General features: G+C 44.2%; 1 protein-coding gene across 1 annotated transcript in view; it reads right to left on the bottom strand.

The window, feature by feature from the left end:
- The window catches only part of TMEFF1 (transmembrane protein with EGF like and two follistatin like domains 1), a 121,813-nt gene extending 107,792 nt beyond the window's left edge, over positions 1-14,021 (bottom strand). Inside the window, exon 1 of the mRNA XM_035550536.2 lies at positions 13,559-14,021. Coding sequence (XP_035406429.1) covers positions 13,559-13,823 — 265 coding nt within the window. The 5' untranslated portion in view covers positions 13,824-14,021. The remainder of the gene's footprint in view (positions 1-13,558) is intronic.
- Between the last annotated feature and the right edge of the window lie 657 nt (positions 14,022-14,678).

The raw sequence follows: 14,678 nt of genomic DNA, 5'->3' as shown, positions 1-14,678 counted from the left end.
GCTACTGATTTCAAATGAAAGATGAAGTACCTTTTTATTTTCAGAATATTATACAGAAGCTAATTCCAACAAGAGAGTATTTTCCATTTATGAGATTAAAATGTAACAGTTAAATCTGCTAGTTTTCAAATTAATACAAAAAGAATCAGTTTCCTCTTGCAGTTTGGTCTCATTAGAATCCCTTAACACATCTGTAAATTAAAAAATTATTGCAATGTATTCTTATGATACACATACCTACGTAAAAATAGCAATAGAATCCTATTTTGTATACAGAGAAAGGAAATAAATTAACTCTTGTGTAATATCCCTGAAACATAAACACTATGAATAGTGCTGGAGAATAATTAGATTTGCATAAACTCTCTCCTCCAAACAGCCATACACTATGCTATTTAGGGCCGGTTTTGAAAACCATAATTAAACAGTCAGGAAAACCCTGGAAAAGTAACAGAACCATCAATGACATAAAAGTCATGGGGAGAAAACAAACAAACAAGCCCCTGGTTGCTCATTCAGGCTACTTAATGAATTCTTCTAATACCAGTAAGTTACGGACCAGGAAAGAGCCGAGTCACAAGCCCTGCTGCTTTCAAACTTTAACAACTGCATTACACTTTAAAAAAAAAAACAAATCACTACTGAGGAGTTGTTCGGCTTACTGAAATACATTTACCTCCCGCAAGGAGTCTTGTCAGCTAAATCTATAGCTAATAATTCCTTTCTGCCTGCTCATTTATCCTTACCGAAATGCAATGAGAAATATGATTCCCGAAGCTTCTGCTAACCCCCTCTGATAGTCTCGAGAGGATTTTCAGGGGCTGGGAATTTATAGCCATGCTACAGCATGGGATCCACATGTCGTGTCTGGTTGCCACCAGGGTTGCAGGTACAGAGAGATGACGGACTCTGTTGCCCACCAGCTGGGCGGGTCAGCCAACACATCCAGGTGCTGTGACACCCCTGATTTCAGACAAAGAAACAGGCTTTATTTAAAATATGGCCAAGATCCTGCCTCTCCTTCAGATACATTCATCGATTGCCTTCGTTCCTGTCGTGCCACTCACGCAGCACAAAGCAGGTGGAAATTATTCACTCTTCCCCACTGGGGATTCCCTCAGCAAATGTAATGCCGGATTAGCCAGCTCATGAGTTGTCTTCCCTGTGGTTCCCAGGGCTGAGGAGCACGGTGTGAGCAGCCTGTGCCAAAACGTGCCCGGTGTCAGCTTACAGCTCTTGAGGGAGGCTTCCTAATTGCCATAAATTAGCTCCTATTACCTGCTTTGCAGCAGAGATTCAAGAAACTTGTTGGTTCTCATTTTGCCCTCATTTAGAGGGAGAAAAGGACATTGAGGTTTTGCCAGGTGTCCTCCAACACTCAGCCCAGTGTGCAAGGAGGGGAGTCCCTTCCTCCCCCCCATACAGCAAGTCAGAGGCGGGGGGGAAAGGGGGCACAAGACCAGGATCACAGATGCATGGCCGCATCTGCTCTGAATCATCTAGCTGCAACAGCACTGATAGATCCTGTGCCATTGCCAGTCTGAATTTAACCCGCCTTTTCTGTTCAGACACAGGGCTGTAGGCACCCTCAGCCCGCAGCCCTTGCTCAGCCCTCTTCAGCAATGTTGTGCCCCTCCAAAACGACAGGAAAATACAGCCAACAAATTTTCATACAAATATGGGGGAGAGAGGGAGAAGCAGAAATCCCTGTATGTAAATATGTACGTGGCTAAAATCTGCCCTTTGTCTCACACCCATATAACTGAGAAGAAATAAAAGGCCAATTTCAGCCTCAAGATAAACAACCAGTGGTGGAGATATAGCTGCTATTTACACTAAGGCTGAACCTGGTGCACTGAAGCTGCATAAGTATAACCCAGCACAGTATCAGAAGCTACTTTGACATGCCCTGCATAATTTTAAGGCAAAAATGTCTTTCTGTCTGCAAGAAATGTAGGCAATTGAGTCCATCCCTTTGGTACAGGTTTTGCTACAGCTCCTGTAAAAGCCTATGGAAAATCATTAAGTGTTTCTACACCCTTAATCAGTACAGCTCTATGAGACTAATATTTGCAGGTTCTTCCTGCTTACTCTGTACATAGATAAATCTGTTTGTTTGTTTGTTTTTCTGTACATAGATAAATCACAGGGACTATGATCTAGGAGCTCTTGTTGATTTTAAGCAGTGATTAGCACTCTGAAAAAAATGCCTTAGGTAGTGGGTTTCACTCCTCTGTTTCTGTAGTCAGACAGTCGGCTCCTTTCTTGCCCCTGTGTTTGTAGAAACCTTTCTCCATGAAGAATTTAAAAACAAAAACAAAAAACAGGAAATACCAACTAAGTGAAAGAAAATCTGGGTACTACATTGATATGATGTCCAGGAACAAAATTTTTGTTGTGTGCTTCGCTAGCTGTTAACCAACATACCAACCCCGACCTGCAAGAAAAAACAAATAGACATACCAAAGAAGAAACAAAATTGGAGGACAGTAAGGCATCAATGATTCCTATCTTCCTATGTCCTTGTCTGTTTTCAGAAATAGAAGTCGTTAATAAAATAATAAAAATGGAGGACACATGAGAGCAGTTTCAGGTAGCTTTCTGTAGTAGAACCAACCTACTTTCCTACCTACTTCTTTCATGTGGCTTTCTGCAGTAGAAGAGAGAGACTTTCCAACCCACTTCTTCCAGCTACCGGCTATCACAGAAGTCACATTGCTGCCTCAGGCTTCAGATGGGATCCACCACCACATCTTGCACCTGTGGCAAGAAGCCCCACACCAGCAAGGCTCGGTCCTGCTGTTGCTCTTCATCCTCCCAGAAGAAGCCTGCACATTGCATCACCTCCCAAAATGCCTAACTTACACCCAATCCTCTGAATTAAAAAAATAAATAAATAAAAGTGGAAATTGAACACAGAAACCATCTTTTCTCAGTCCTGCTAGCTGGAGACTCCCCATGAAAAATCAGAGAAAAGTCATGGAGATCTTTTGGTTGTTCGAGTGTCAAGTGTGAACTCTTGTAGCTTAAGTAACTGAAAGAGGCTAGGGACACATTTTCAAGATGTTTATAGAAAGAAATACTTATTCTATAAGTAGTATTGGTACCTTTTACATAATCTTTTTTAGATAATTTCGAATGCACTGTACTGTGACTTTAAATAGCACAGAAATGCATATTTCTGCAATATAGAATACCAATACTTAATCCCTTTGACACAACAGACTACGTATTTGGGAAACAAATGTGAAGGCAGTAAAAAACTTCATGTTCCTACATTAACTCTTATTTGCAGGTTTCACTACAGAACTATTTAATCATTACGTTTGAATGATTTAGGATTTTTTTTTGTAATACACTGCTTTAGATTAGGTTTATCAAGTGTCTAATAAAGCATTACGTTCATCTCTTTTGTCTTCTGTGTGAGGACTCTTTTATTACAGTGTAGTATCTTTTTGTTTTAATGCCGCTCTGCAGTGGATTGCCAGCTCATTAATTTTTCTGCTATAACACCCAAATCCCTTTCCTGACCAGTGTGCTGGATGATTGATTCCTTGCTCCCAGACTAATTTTTTACGTTGGACTGCATTTACCATCTGGTAGATAAATCACCCAAAACACTCAAATTCTGAGCCTGGTTCCACAGTTCCTCTTTGTTTGCTCAGCCAGCAGCGTGAATATCACTTGCAAATGTGGAGGTTGTGTTCTCTCACCTGGATAACTCTTCTACACTACAGACAGGATTTTAACAAAGAGCACTGAGATAATGATATACCTCTTCTCTCTTTAGCAAAAACAAACAAACAAACAAAAAATAAGACAGCTGTTCTCTGCTTCTAGCGAAAATTTTTGTTTCCTACCTACCACAACCACTAGTTTTTGACAAGAAAAAGAGTATTTCTTACATCTCAGAACTGATTTTGTACATTTCAAGCACATACACCTATTTTCACAAAGGCATTCTTTGTAGGCGTAACTATCTGGACAAGCAAACAAAAGGACATCCTTTGCAGATAACTAGAGATGAAATACAATTAAACAAATTGCCTTCCCAATCCATGTTTTGCATGAGAAAAATGTTCTGTAACCTTAACCTGAGCCTGTCTATTTTATTTTCACTTTTATAACCCTGAAATTATACTTCCACAAAATGATGCTCCTAATCAAGACAGGGGAAAGGAACTCTGCCTTGCAAAACTCACAGTAAGCCTCCACGAGAAATGGAGGATGAAGGAAAATCTATCCTAAAACACCAAGTTTCAGGAAGGTAACAGCTCATCTGCCACCACCACACCAGGCGTTGTGTCTTGGGGGGATCCCTTTAGGTTTTCAAAGGATGTTTTGCTGCTCCCCTCTACCCTGGAGAACCCACTTGGCACAATGCCCTGACCTCCGCCTCTCCCTGAGGGATCAGAGAAAGGCAGCACACAGAGTCAATGCTAATTAGCAAAATGTAAAGATTTAATTAGATCAGTGCTTCCCCGAGTTTTAAAGCAACAAACTGCTATAAAGACAAATTTTTATCAACCTTTCTATGGAAATACCTGTTGAAAACACTGTTTGAGATGTCTCCACCAATCACCTACTGATTTTGTATCTTGGCCTTGTGGCTTACAGACACCTTAAAGATTAAAATTTACATTTTCAAAAGCATTCCCTCATTTTGTATGCCTAGTCTATTTTTGGCATTTTCTGCATATGCACTGACACCTTGAGCTAGCCCAGATCTCAAACTTTTATGCAGCATTCGTGAAGATTCTTGTTTGTACTAAAATTTTGGAGGAAATTCAGCAACTTCTGCAAATGATGCTTATCTAATCACTCATTCTTTGTAGTTACGTGTGAAACCATATGTGAACCAGTCTCTGAATAGGAGAGCTAGTCAAACTCCTGTAATGTTCAACAAACACTTCTCTATGCTTCAGGTTTAAGCAACGAAGCACTTCCTCACCCACTGCTGAAGTGTGTTTATATGAGGTTTTCTATAGTCATATGCAAGTAGATGTGACAGCACGATTTCATTGTGGGCTGGGTGCTCCTTCTTGCATCATCAGATGCCATGTCACAGGAGTTACTACGGTTAAACACATCTGAAGCAGGTGTGTTGGCCTGCAGTATGTGAACACTGCAAGCTGCTGGAACTGGGCCACAATGTGTCCGTCTGGGAAATAAGCAGGGTTGGGTCTGAGGTGAAGCAGTTGGAGCTCCTAATGTTAAGCGTTTCTTGCTCATCTCAAACACACTACAACACTCAAGGGCAGATTAACCGGAGTTTGCCTGGTCTCTGGCTCACCCAGCTGCCTCCATCTGCTCTCACACTGGTCCCATGTGGGCAGTGTGAGGCAGAGGAGACCTCCCAGGGTCTTGCCTTGAGGAACCCAGCTGTCACCGGCCAGCAGGCCAGGTAGCTGAAACGGGGCTGCCCACCAAGGCTTTGCCTCCAGATCAGACTTGAGAAGAGCTGCTCCACATCCTGGCCACCTATGTGGTTGCTTGCCAAGCTCATTGCTCCTCTTCCTCAGCTGTGCCCGGCAGGATGCTCTATGAGGCCTGGAAAACACACAGCCTGTTCACGCCCTTTGAAGATCTAGAGGTGCATATAGCAGGGTCCCGGCCTGGTAGAAGCTGGCACAGGGAGGATGTGTTAGCTACAGAGAGGAAAAAAATTCCCTTCAGAAAACTTACTGACAGTTCTGTCTTGTTCTTGATTTTCTCCTCTTTCATTTTCGCATGTTTTCCTGCTGGTCTTAATTAACACTATTTTTGAAGCGTGGATGAGGATCCTGCCAGCTTGAACACCGTTATATAATGTGACTGTGTCGAGACTGTAATTGCAACTGAATTTATTTTTTATAATACTAAGTCAAAAAAGAGGCATTACAAGGATTTAATTTTATTTTGAACCAGATCCTTTAAACACTGTTGCTGTAACACATAATCTATTACCAGAACAGACTCGTCTTTTCAGCCCTTAGAAATTGTCTACTATAATTAGAATTTAAATTATCCTAAAATAAATCCTGATTTGCTAGTTAAACACCGCCTCCTCACAAAAACACACTGTGACCAGTAAGGCTTTTTTACAGCAACTCAAAAAAATTGAACATTGATATCAGTGTACCACTAACTTGCTATCCGGAACAGAAAAATGCACCTCTGCAAAATTTAGGCAAATGCCTGTTCGGTCTCCCAGCCCCTACCCAGCTGGCATCTGGGGACTTGACAGGGCCAGCAAGAAGAGAACCCCTCTGATCACCTGGCCAGGGGCTCCAAGAGTCTCACTGGAGTCTTGCTCCCAACTTCACACAAGACAAATATTCCCTCGTTAGAATCTCGAAGGAAATAAACAGACCTGACATTCTTTCTTTAAAATAAACAAACAAACAAACAAACAATTTGAAGAACATATGACCAATGAAGCCCAAACATTGAAATAACTAATGGTGCTACTAGATATCTCCCTAATAATGCAAGAGGAAATAATTCTGCCCTTAAAGCCCCATGAAGCCAGCTGTGAAGGAAATTGGAACTAAAGACATGTTGTAGCTGTTCATCAAAACAAAGGAGCAGATATGAGGTTCTCCAGGAAACTTTAATTTCATCAGATGGCAATTTTGATTGCTGAACTTACTCCTAGCCAGATTTTGTCTCTACCTTCCTATCCTTTTCTGGAAGAAAAGTATTACAAAAAGAAGAACCATTTTGTCAAGAAATGGTTTCGTATAATAAAATTTACTGTGGATTTATTTAGTGCAACATGCTCTTCTCTACACACTTAGGAGCTCCACAGAATACAACTCCACTCTCTCACACCCTTCCTCTTTTCCTTCCTGTATTTCTCTGGATTTCTGAATTGTTAGAATTTCAAGATGACACAAGAATAAACTGCAGCATTTAGATTAGAGAGAATTACTGAGTTTATAGCAGATTATTTAATTATAGTTTTCTTATTTCTTGAGCTATTCTTGTGATAGAAAGATATATATATAGAGAGAGAGAGAATAATTTACATAGAACTTTCTCGGTCTTCAGCTCTACTAGATACTGTTGAATGCTTATGACAAGACAGGATTTTATCTCAAAAATACCAACACATCCTCAAACTCCACTTTTGTTCTATAGCATCTGTAGGGACTTACCAGGAAGGATAAGTAGTCACCTAGAATCAGAAAAATTGATCTTTTCTCAACATCCCTGGTGCTCAACATTTTTTCTTCCCTAGAAGCTACAGCTATAGTTATTCTGGAAACTACTGCTTCTACCCTCTCTATGGACATATGTCAACATCTGGCTACAGGCTGGAAAAGTCACAAGCACTTTCAGTTTACTGATCAGTGGTGGAATGTGACCATCTCTTTATAGGAAAAAGGTAAATCTAGCCTCTTGTCAGTATCTGTTAGATTGTCTGCCTTCCTACTTTTTCCTCAAAGACTTTGACCACAGCTTTTTCTTTTTCTTTTTTTTTTTTTTCTTTTTCCACATCCAAGTAAGTATTAACTCTTTACTTTATCCACCCTACTGTCAATTTTAGAAGAACACCGTCAGGCCATAAGTACAAAACACTTATCTTCACATCAACAGCAATAAATGGGTCTTAATAAAGAAACTTCTTGCTTTCCCTGTAACAGGAGTTATGAGAGAGGTCTCAGTACAAAAGGAAGGTTCTCTTGGCAATATTTGCCATGACAAAGGTAGCTCCTGTTTTCCCTTTTTCAAGAAACAGTAAAGAAATTGGAACCTATCCAGTCCCTTCAGTCAAGCCTCAATTGCTCCATCAGGCCATCAGTTCCTACTAGTGCAAATGATGGAGTGACACCTGTTATGAGATGATTTTCTGCCATTCTGACACTTTCAATTCCACATTAATTACCTTTCAACTCTTTAATCAGCATACGAATCTGCATTACAAGGACATTTCATGGCTAAATAATTACACTAAGGGGAAACAGATATGTGCATGTTACCGTATGAGTTTTAATTTCTCTTTTTAATCATTGTTTTTACTTTTTACTTAAGACTGATTTATATTCATGCCTTATGATAGTTTCTCAAAGTGATATGTAACCTGACTGAGTCTAGATCATTTATTTCAGAAGTTCAGTTGGCACAAACACATATCACAGTTTACTTGGCTAGACTGTTATAATTCATCTGTAGGAACATAAGTCACAGTAGCTTAGAAAAAATAACCGATTACTCAAGTTGCATATACCATTTTAGATCAAGTTTAGCTATGCAAACAAACAAACAAGACATATTTCTTAAAACTGTTAGGCTAATTTACCTGAACCTGTACTCCCAAACTGCTTTTACATTCTTGCCAACCTGGCTTCGTACCATTAACACAAATTCTTTCGGCCTTGCATACCTTAGAATGACACACCAAAACAAACATGGATAAAAGCCAGTCCTGAGGCCACATCTGATTCTGGCTGAGCTCAGGCACAAATCTGAGGCCAAGTTCCCATGACTATCAGCGCCTGAGGTTTACAGCCACCCACATCCATCTTCACGCGTGCCTGGTGGGTGGGGAACAGGCAGGGCCAAGGCAGCTTCATGCTCTTGTCCAGCTCTTCCCTTGCACCATGGGGACAGGAAATGGACTCAAGCTTCATACAGCACAAAAGCCCAGACTCAGAAAGAGCATATGCAAAACTCATTTTGGCCAACCCACTCAAGTCTTCACCTCACAGAGTAGATGTGTCAATGTGAGTCGCTTTAGACTCTGCCTTATCCTAAGGAAAAAAGTGAAGCTTTCAACTGCAACACATCATTCATAATAGGCAACGCACCAGAAAATAGTGACATTTTATCCTGGTTTGAACTCTAAGACTGTAATTAGCCAATAATGGTAGATAGCATTTTTGAAAGTGTGCCTTCTCCTCAGTGCTGACATATCTTAGAAGCTTCTAGGACAGAAACCCTTGCACAGGTGATGGAATAGTCATCTCCCTAGGAAACTGCTTAGGCACTTAGAAGTTGTGCCCCAAATGTTGTGCTTCTAACCTTACTGGCTTCTTGTTCATTTAGTTTTTGGCAGATACTTTTTAAAATTCTCAGTGTCTCTATCTGTGACTGCCAAACCCTTTTGCAAGGAAGCAGAAGTTGCAAAGGCAAGGGCCATGTTCGAGCAGAGATTGTTTCTACCAAGGCAAGATATTCCAAGTATTACACTACTTTGGTTTGAGGTCTGTGACCTCCATTTTTGTCATTTCCTATAACCCCCACAGGGAACAAGAAGCAAGGGACTAGAGAGCACACCAGCTCTCCACACACAAACTGCAGATGACATATTCTTCATTGCTGGTCCTTAATTAAAGCAGGTGTATGAATATGTTATAGACACCACATCAAAGTAGTACACAGACAAGTCTTGAACAAATTTCATTTTTTTTTTCTTGAAATGTCTATGCTGTGCCTCTTCTGCTAACATAGAAATAGTAAGCTTGGGGATTCCAGCTACGGGGTCTGGAGATCAGACTTGATGCCATCTAACAAAGTAATGGAAGTAGAGTCCCTAGTTGCACAGCCTCTGCTGCACATCAAGGATATGGGGGAACAACAATAACAGCCAGAGACACTGAAGACAAAGACTTGCAAATTCTGAATGAGCACAGGTTCATCAATGGTGGGAAGTAGACAAGAAGCAAGGGCTAGACAAAAAGAGGTATTCTGTTCGATATTACCACATGCATCTCTAGTAACAGTGACAGGAGCCATACTTTAAATGCGCTGTTCCCTCTTTGAGGGCGTGCAGAAATCAACAACTAGTGTGATTTTTTCTCTTCTGTTGTTATACTGTTCAGGATTATGATCATGTTCCTGGATGTTCCTGCCTTATCTGCATTGAAATCTGCCATCTCCTGTTGCTGTTCTCCTTTCTCTAAAGCTATGTTCACACATGAACACAAACATGCTTTGAAAATAAGAACATACAACATGGCTAATTCTTGCCATCCTTTGTGATTTGCTCCCTTTCTCAGCTTTGTATCTTTTCTCATGGTGTTTCCTTATTCCCTTCTTCTCAGGTACCAGTCAACACCTCCCACTTCCACCCCTTCTCAAAACCCCCTTTTTGTTGCCCAGCCTTAGGATGATTCAATTCCACTGCTGATTTCTACCCCTCCTTTCTCATCCTACTGTATTTTAAAATATAAAAACACTCAAGTTTTGCTGGTGCTTGCCGTACTTCTGTTGGCTCAACATATTCGCTGCTCCACCTCTCTTTTTTCTACTATTTTCACATTCTCTGTCTAATTTACTTTATGAATTATTTCAGGGCAGAAGCCATTTCTCTAAAGCATATTGAAAGTTAAGGTAATGTATGTATGGTAAAGGATGGCTCCTCTATAGCTTTCTCTGCTGTCCTGTCTAAAAATTTACAAGCTTATTTGACAGCTTATATTTCTATGCTCAATAAACAGCACATCATATTCTCAGCCATCATATTCACAGGATGGATACTTTCCTTTGTCTACCTATTCCCTTTCCTCTCCCTAATTATCAATTTCTATCTGCTTCCATCTTTGAGCTATTTCAGTGTTGTGGTTGTGCAAAAGAAAGGCATTCATGCTCCTCAGAAGAGGAATTCTGTGAAAGAGTAAGTGTCCTCAATTTTTCCTTGACCTCATTCAGTTCTCAATAAGCTAAGATAAAATTAAGATAAAATTATCTTCACCCACTTTGCTCAAAGAGACTTTAAGAAACCGGGGGCAGCATATAGCCCATGAGACTCCTAGGAGGCGTGTAAAATCATCCCAAACAAGCATACATGATCACATGAAGGAAGAACAAGCTGAAATGCTTACCAACAGAAACATATCACTGCTAATCAACACCGGGTGCCCAGATCCAAGCCAATGCACTGAAAAAAAAACCCTGTCAAGCCTGCATACCCCTCACTGAAATTCTCTGCATTTGGGCAGTTATAGTAAATTGCAGCCTCTGTGGCTGCCACACGATCGGAGGATGTCTCACGCGGGAGATTCAGCCAGACTAAAACTCAATATTCCCATGTGCAGCGTGGGAATTCCCCTGTGCAGCTCATGAACTAACCACCTTTTGAACTTACCTTCACACTTGGGATGCTTTAACATCCTCCTGCAGTTCACAGGAGTTCTTTATTAAGGACAAGGCTGGCTCATAACCTGAGCGGGGGAGCAAGTATCACAGTATCACTCCATCCTACTTACAGACAGTCAGGGAGTAGCAGAAGTACTACAGAAGATGACTACAGGTAAAGCTGGGAATAAGGTAACACCTCTAAAACATAAACCCTAAAATTTGTTGTCTATTCTCTTTTCCAGAAAAAGAAATACCAACTTCTGTTTTTTACTGTATTCTAGGTAAAACTGAGCTATTTCAGTTTTCCTAGCTTAGCAAAGTAGGGATCGACAGACAAACAAATGCATAGAAGTCCACATCATCAATTAACTTCAACTACGTCTTTATTCTCTGCTTCCTGCTCTAATCACTCAATTATATGATCTTCCCTTGGCCAGTGATGATGCAATTATACAATAATTCAACAAAAGACTAAACTACACTGCCTGTGCAGAAGGGGAAGAATCGAGGCTGAAAAAGCTGTCTTGATTTTCATAACATTTGCCTGTGTTGTCCACCTCGTGATGTTCTTTTGTTACAGCAAACTCTTTCTTTATCAGTATACTCTGGAGGAATTAAGGAGAGGAGTTTGGTATTTCCTAAAAATTTAACAATAAATAAGGATAGATACATAATCGAGTGATGATAAAATGTTACAGCCTCAGGGGTCATCCCAAAAAGTTTAAGAAACTGTTCCAGGGCAGTCGGCCAACCTGATACAAACATTAAAACAACTAAATAATGGGCAAGGTATGAATTGTGCTTCTCTAGATATGGACACTAATTTAGAGAGTCCAAATTTTTGAAGAAAAGGTAGTGATGGAGTTCTTAAGGATAACTTTCTGCATAAATAGCAAGCTGTGTGATAGCACTCCACTGAGAAAGGTGCTAATGTCAACGTCTGGCCCCACGTGTAAATACAGGAAAGTCATCTTTTGCGGGGAGTAACTTATCCAGTAAAAGTTAATGAGGCCATACAGAGGCAAGTGAGGGGAAAATCTGTCCCAGATATTATGTGTTGATATTAGTCCCTTTAAAATTAATGTTGAGAACCGAAACACTGTGGTTGTACATGAGGCAGTTACCACACGGCAGAATCCGACTGCTGCATTTTTAAATGCAATTTTTCTTCCCCATTTTTACAGTTACGCTAAAACCAGTGCCTGCCGTACATACACATACAGCACGTACACTTGCTTCTGTCTTTTTTCACTTGACTGTGCCATTCTGAATGTATTTGATACAGCACACGGTTTTCCAGTCCCAGGTTGGAAAGCCCTCTTTCCGTAATGGTTTCTAAATATCGGCATCCGTGCGTTCCACATTGTCTTAGAAACTTCCTCGTATATTTCATCAGCCTTCCATGTTTAATCTCCCTGATTTATGCACATGCCCTGCTCTAATGACCCACATGTCTCTGATGGGTAAGCCTCTAATGCCAGTGGCATGTGAATCTATTAAACTCTCTTTAAAAAATAATAATAAAAAGTGGTATTTGTACAAACAATAAAAAAGTCAGACAAAACAGCAGCACCGTGGTATCACACACTAATACAGTGGGTGACAAACCTGGGTAAATTAAGAACAAATAAGCTTATGGAGAGTGACCAGCACTGCGATTTTTGGTATTGCAAAACCATCTTGCGATGATGCGCGCTGCTCTGCGAATATTATATTAGTAGTAGTATGATATTATCCCTATTATAAAATGTAACCGGGGTAGGGGCAAGGTCCCTCTGCTGCTCTCCCTTTCTCCGAGAGCTGCCGGGCACTTTCAGAGCCCCTCCCGGCCGGCTCCGGGAGCCTCTCCGAGCGGCGGCTGCCTCCGCACCCAGCTTCAGACAATGGGAGCGGGGCTAGGAGCGGGGACCGGGGATGTTCATCACCTTGGAGAAGGCACGGCTGAAGAGCTGCCTGCCCCGCCGCCCTCCCGCCGGGTGCACAGCCCATTGTTTTATAAAGAGCGGCGGGGAGGCGAGCACCGGGATATTAATTTCTTTTTTTATTTTTTTTTTCGGGGAAAAACGGATTCGCCTTGCCGGTTTGTAGGAGGAAAACGGGTGTCTGCAACAAAACGTAAACTTTACAGTGTACGCCTTGACTTCGGCCGACTTTACAAAGCCCGTATCCCTGAAGATGCGCTGCCGCCGCGCCAGCCACGCTCCGCTACACCAAGCCCAGCCTCAAACACCCCCCCCCACCCCCCCAAAAAAAACACCCCCCTACCGCTGGGGGGGGACCCAAAGCGGCGCACCCCCCGGGTTTTCCCGTGTCTGAGCCTCGCCCAACACGAAGGGCAGGGCAGGATGGGTGCCCCCACCAGCCGTGTGCACGGGGATGGGGTCGCCGCTCCCCGGGCTGCCTCCCGCCGGTCCCCCCCCGCCACCACCCGCGGAGATGAGGCCGGGGGAAGGCTTTGTGTGCCCCACTCCCCACGTCCCCGCGTGGGCTTTACCTGAGCAGTTGATGCCTTTCCCCTTGCCGCCGCCCTGGCACTCGGCGGCGGGCAGGGGGTGGGATGCGCGGCCGGCGGGCAGCGCCGAGAGGGCGAGCAGCAGCAGGGCCGAGGTGTAGCACAGCGCCAGGGGGGGTCCCCCTCTCCCTCTCCCCGGGGGTCCCCCTCGCGGCGGGGGTCGCGGCCGGGCGGCGGCCGGGCTGCTCGCCACCATGGCGAGGGGCGGCCGGGGAGCAGCGGGATGGCGGCGGCAGGCCCGCAGCATCAAGCGGAGCCCGCGGCGCCGCCCGGGCGGCTCCGTCCTTTCTCCGCCGGCCCCCGGCACCCCTTCAGCATCCCCGCCGAAGCGGCCGCACGGAGCCGCCGCCGCCGGCTCCCCCCCAGCTCCCCGCCGCCGCCGGCAGCCGGCAGGGCTGGCCCGGGAGGGGCGCAGGGAGCAGGGAGCTCCCCCCTCCCCGCTGCTGCTGCCTCCTCCTCCTCTTCCTCCTCTTCCTCCTCCTCCTCCTCCTCCTCCTCCGCCTCCGCGCCGTGCCCCGGCCGCGCTCCTTTGTGCTGCTCCTCCGGCTGCAACAAAGGGAACGGAGCCCTGCCGGCTGCTGCCGCCGCCGCGGAGAGGGAGGAGGAGGAGGAGGAGGGGGAGGAAGGAGCACACGTGACGGCAGCCCCCTCCCCCGGCACCCGCCGGCGGCTCCGTGCCCCCCGATGGGCCGCGGGGCGAGGGGGAAGGCGACCGCACCGCCGCTGCTCCCGGGGGAGCCGTAGGGGCTTGGGCCGGGTTTTGGGCGTGTGGGAGCTCAGCACGCCCGGGGAGCGTTTGCACAAACGCGGGTGCATCCGAGGAAATTAACTCGTCGGCAGGGCAGGGGCTTTGGCGAGCCAGCGCTTTTGTCGGCCGGGAGCTTTCCAGCCACGCACCCGCAGCCCCCTCCGAGGGCCAGCAGGGATCCCGAGCACAGCCCCTCGGCATCCTGCTGTGGGCCGAAAGTTTTGTCTGGTCTGGCTTCGCTGTCATCAGTTTTACACAGGGAAAGCCCAGGAGGTAGCTGGACCGTCAACGAGATTTGCTTTCCCGTTGTCACTTCCATTTTGTGCAAGTTTTTCCATCCAGAGTGCAAACCGC

This window comes from Cygnus atratus, chromosome 2, assembly GCF_013377495.2.
Source record: "Cygnus atratus isolate AKBS03 ecotype Queensland, Australia chromosome 2, CAtr_DNAZoo_HiC_assembly, whole genome shotgun sequence".
In the NCBI taxonomy this organism is placed as follows: domain Eukaryota; kingdom Metazoa; phylum Chordata; class Aves; order Anseriformes; family Anatidae; genus Cygnus; species Cygnus atratus.
Note: the sequence above shows the minus strand (reverse complement) of the source record. Positions and strands in the feature narration are given on the sequence as shown.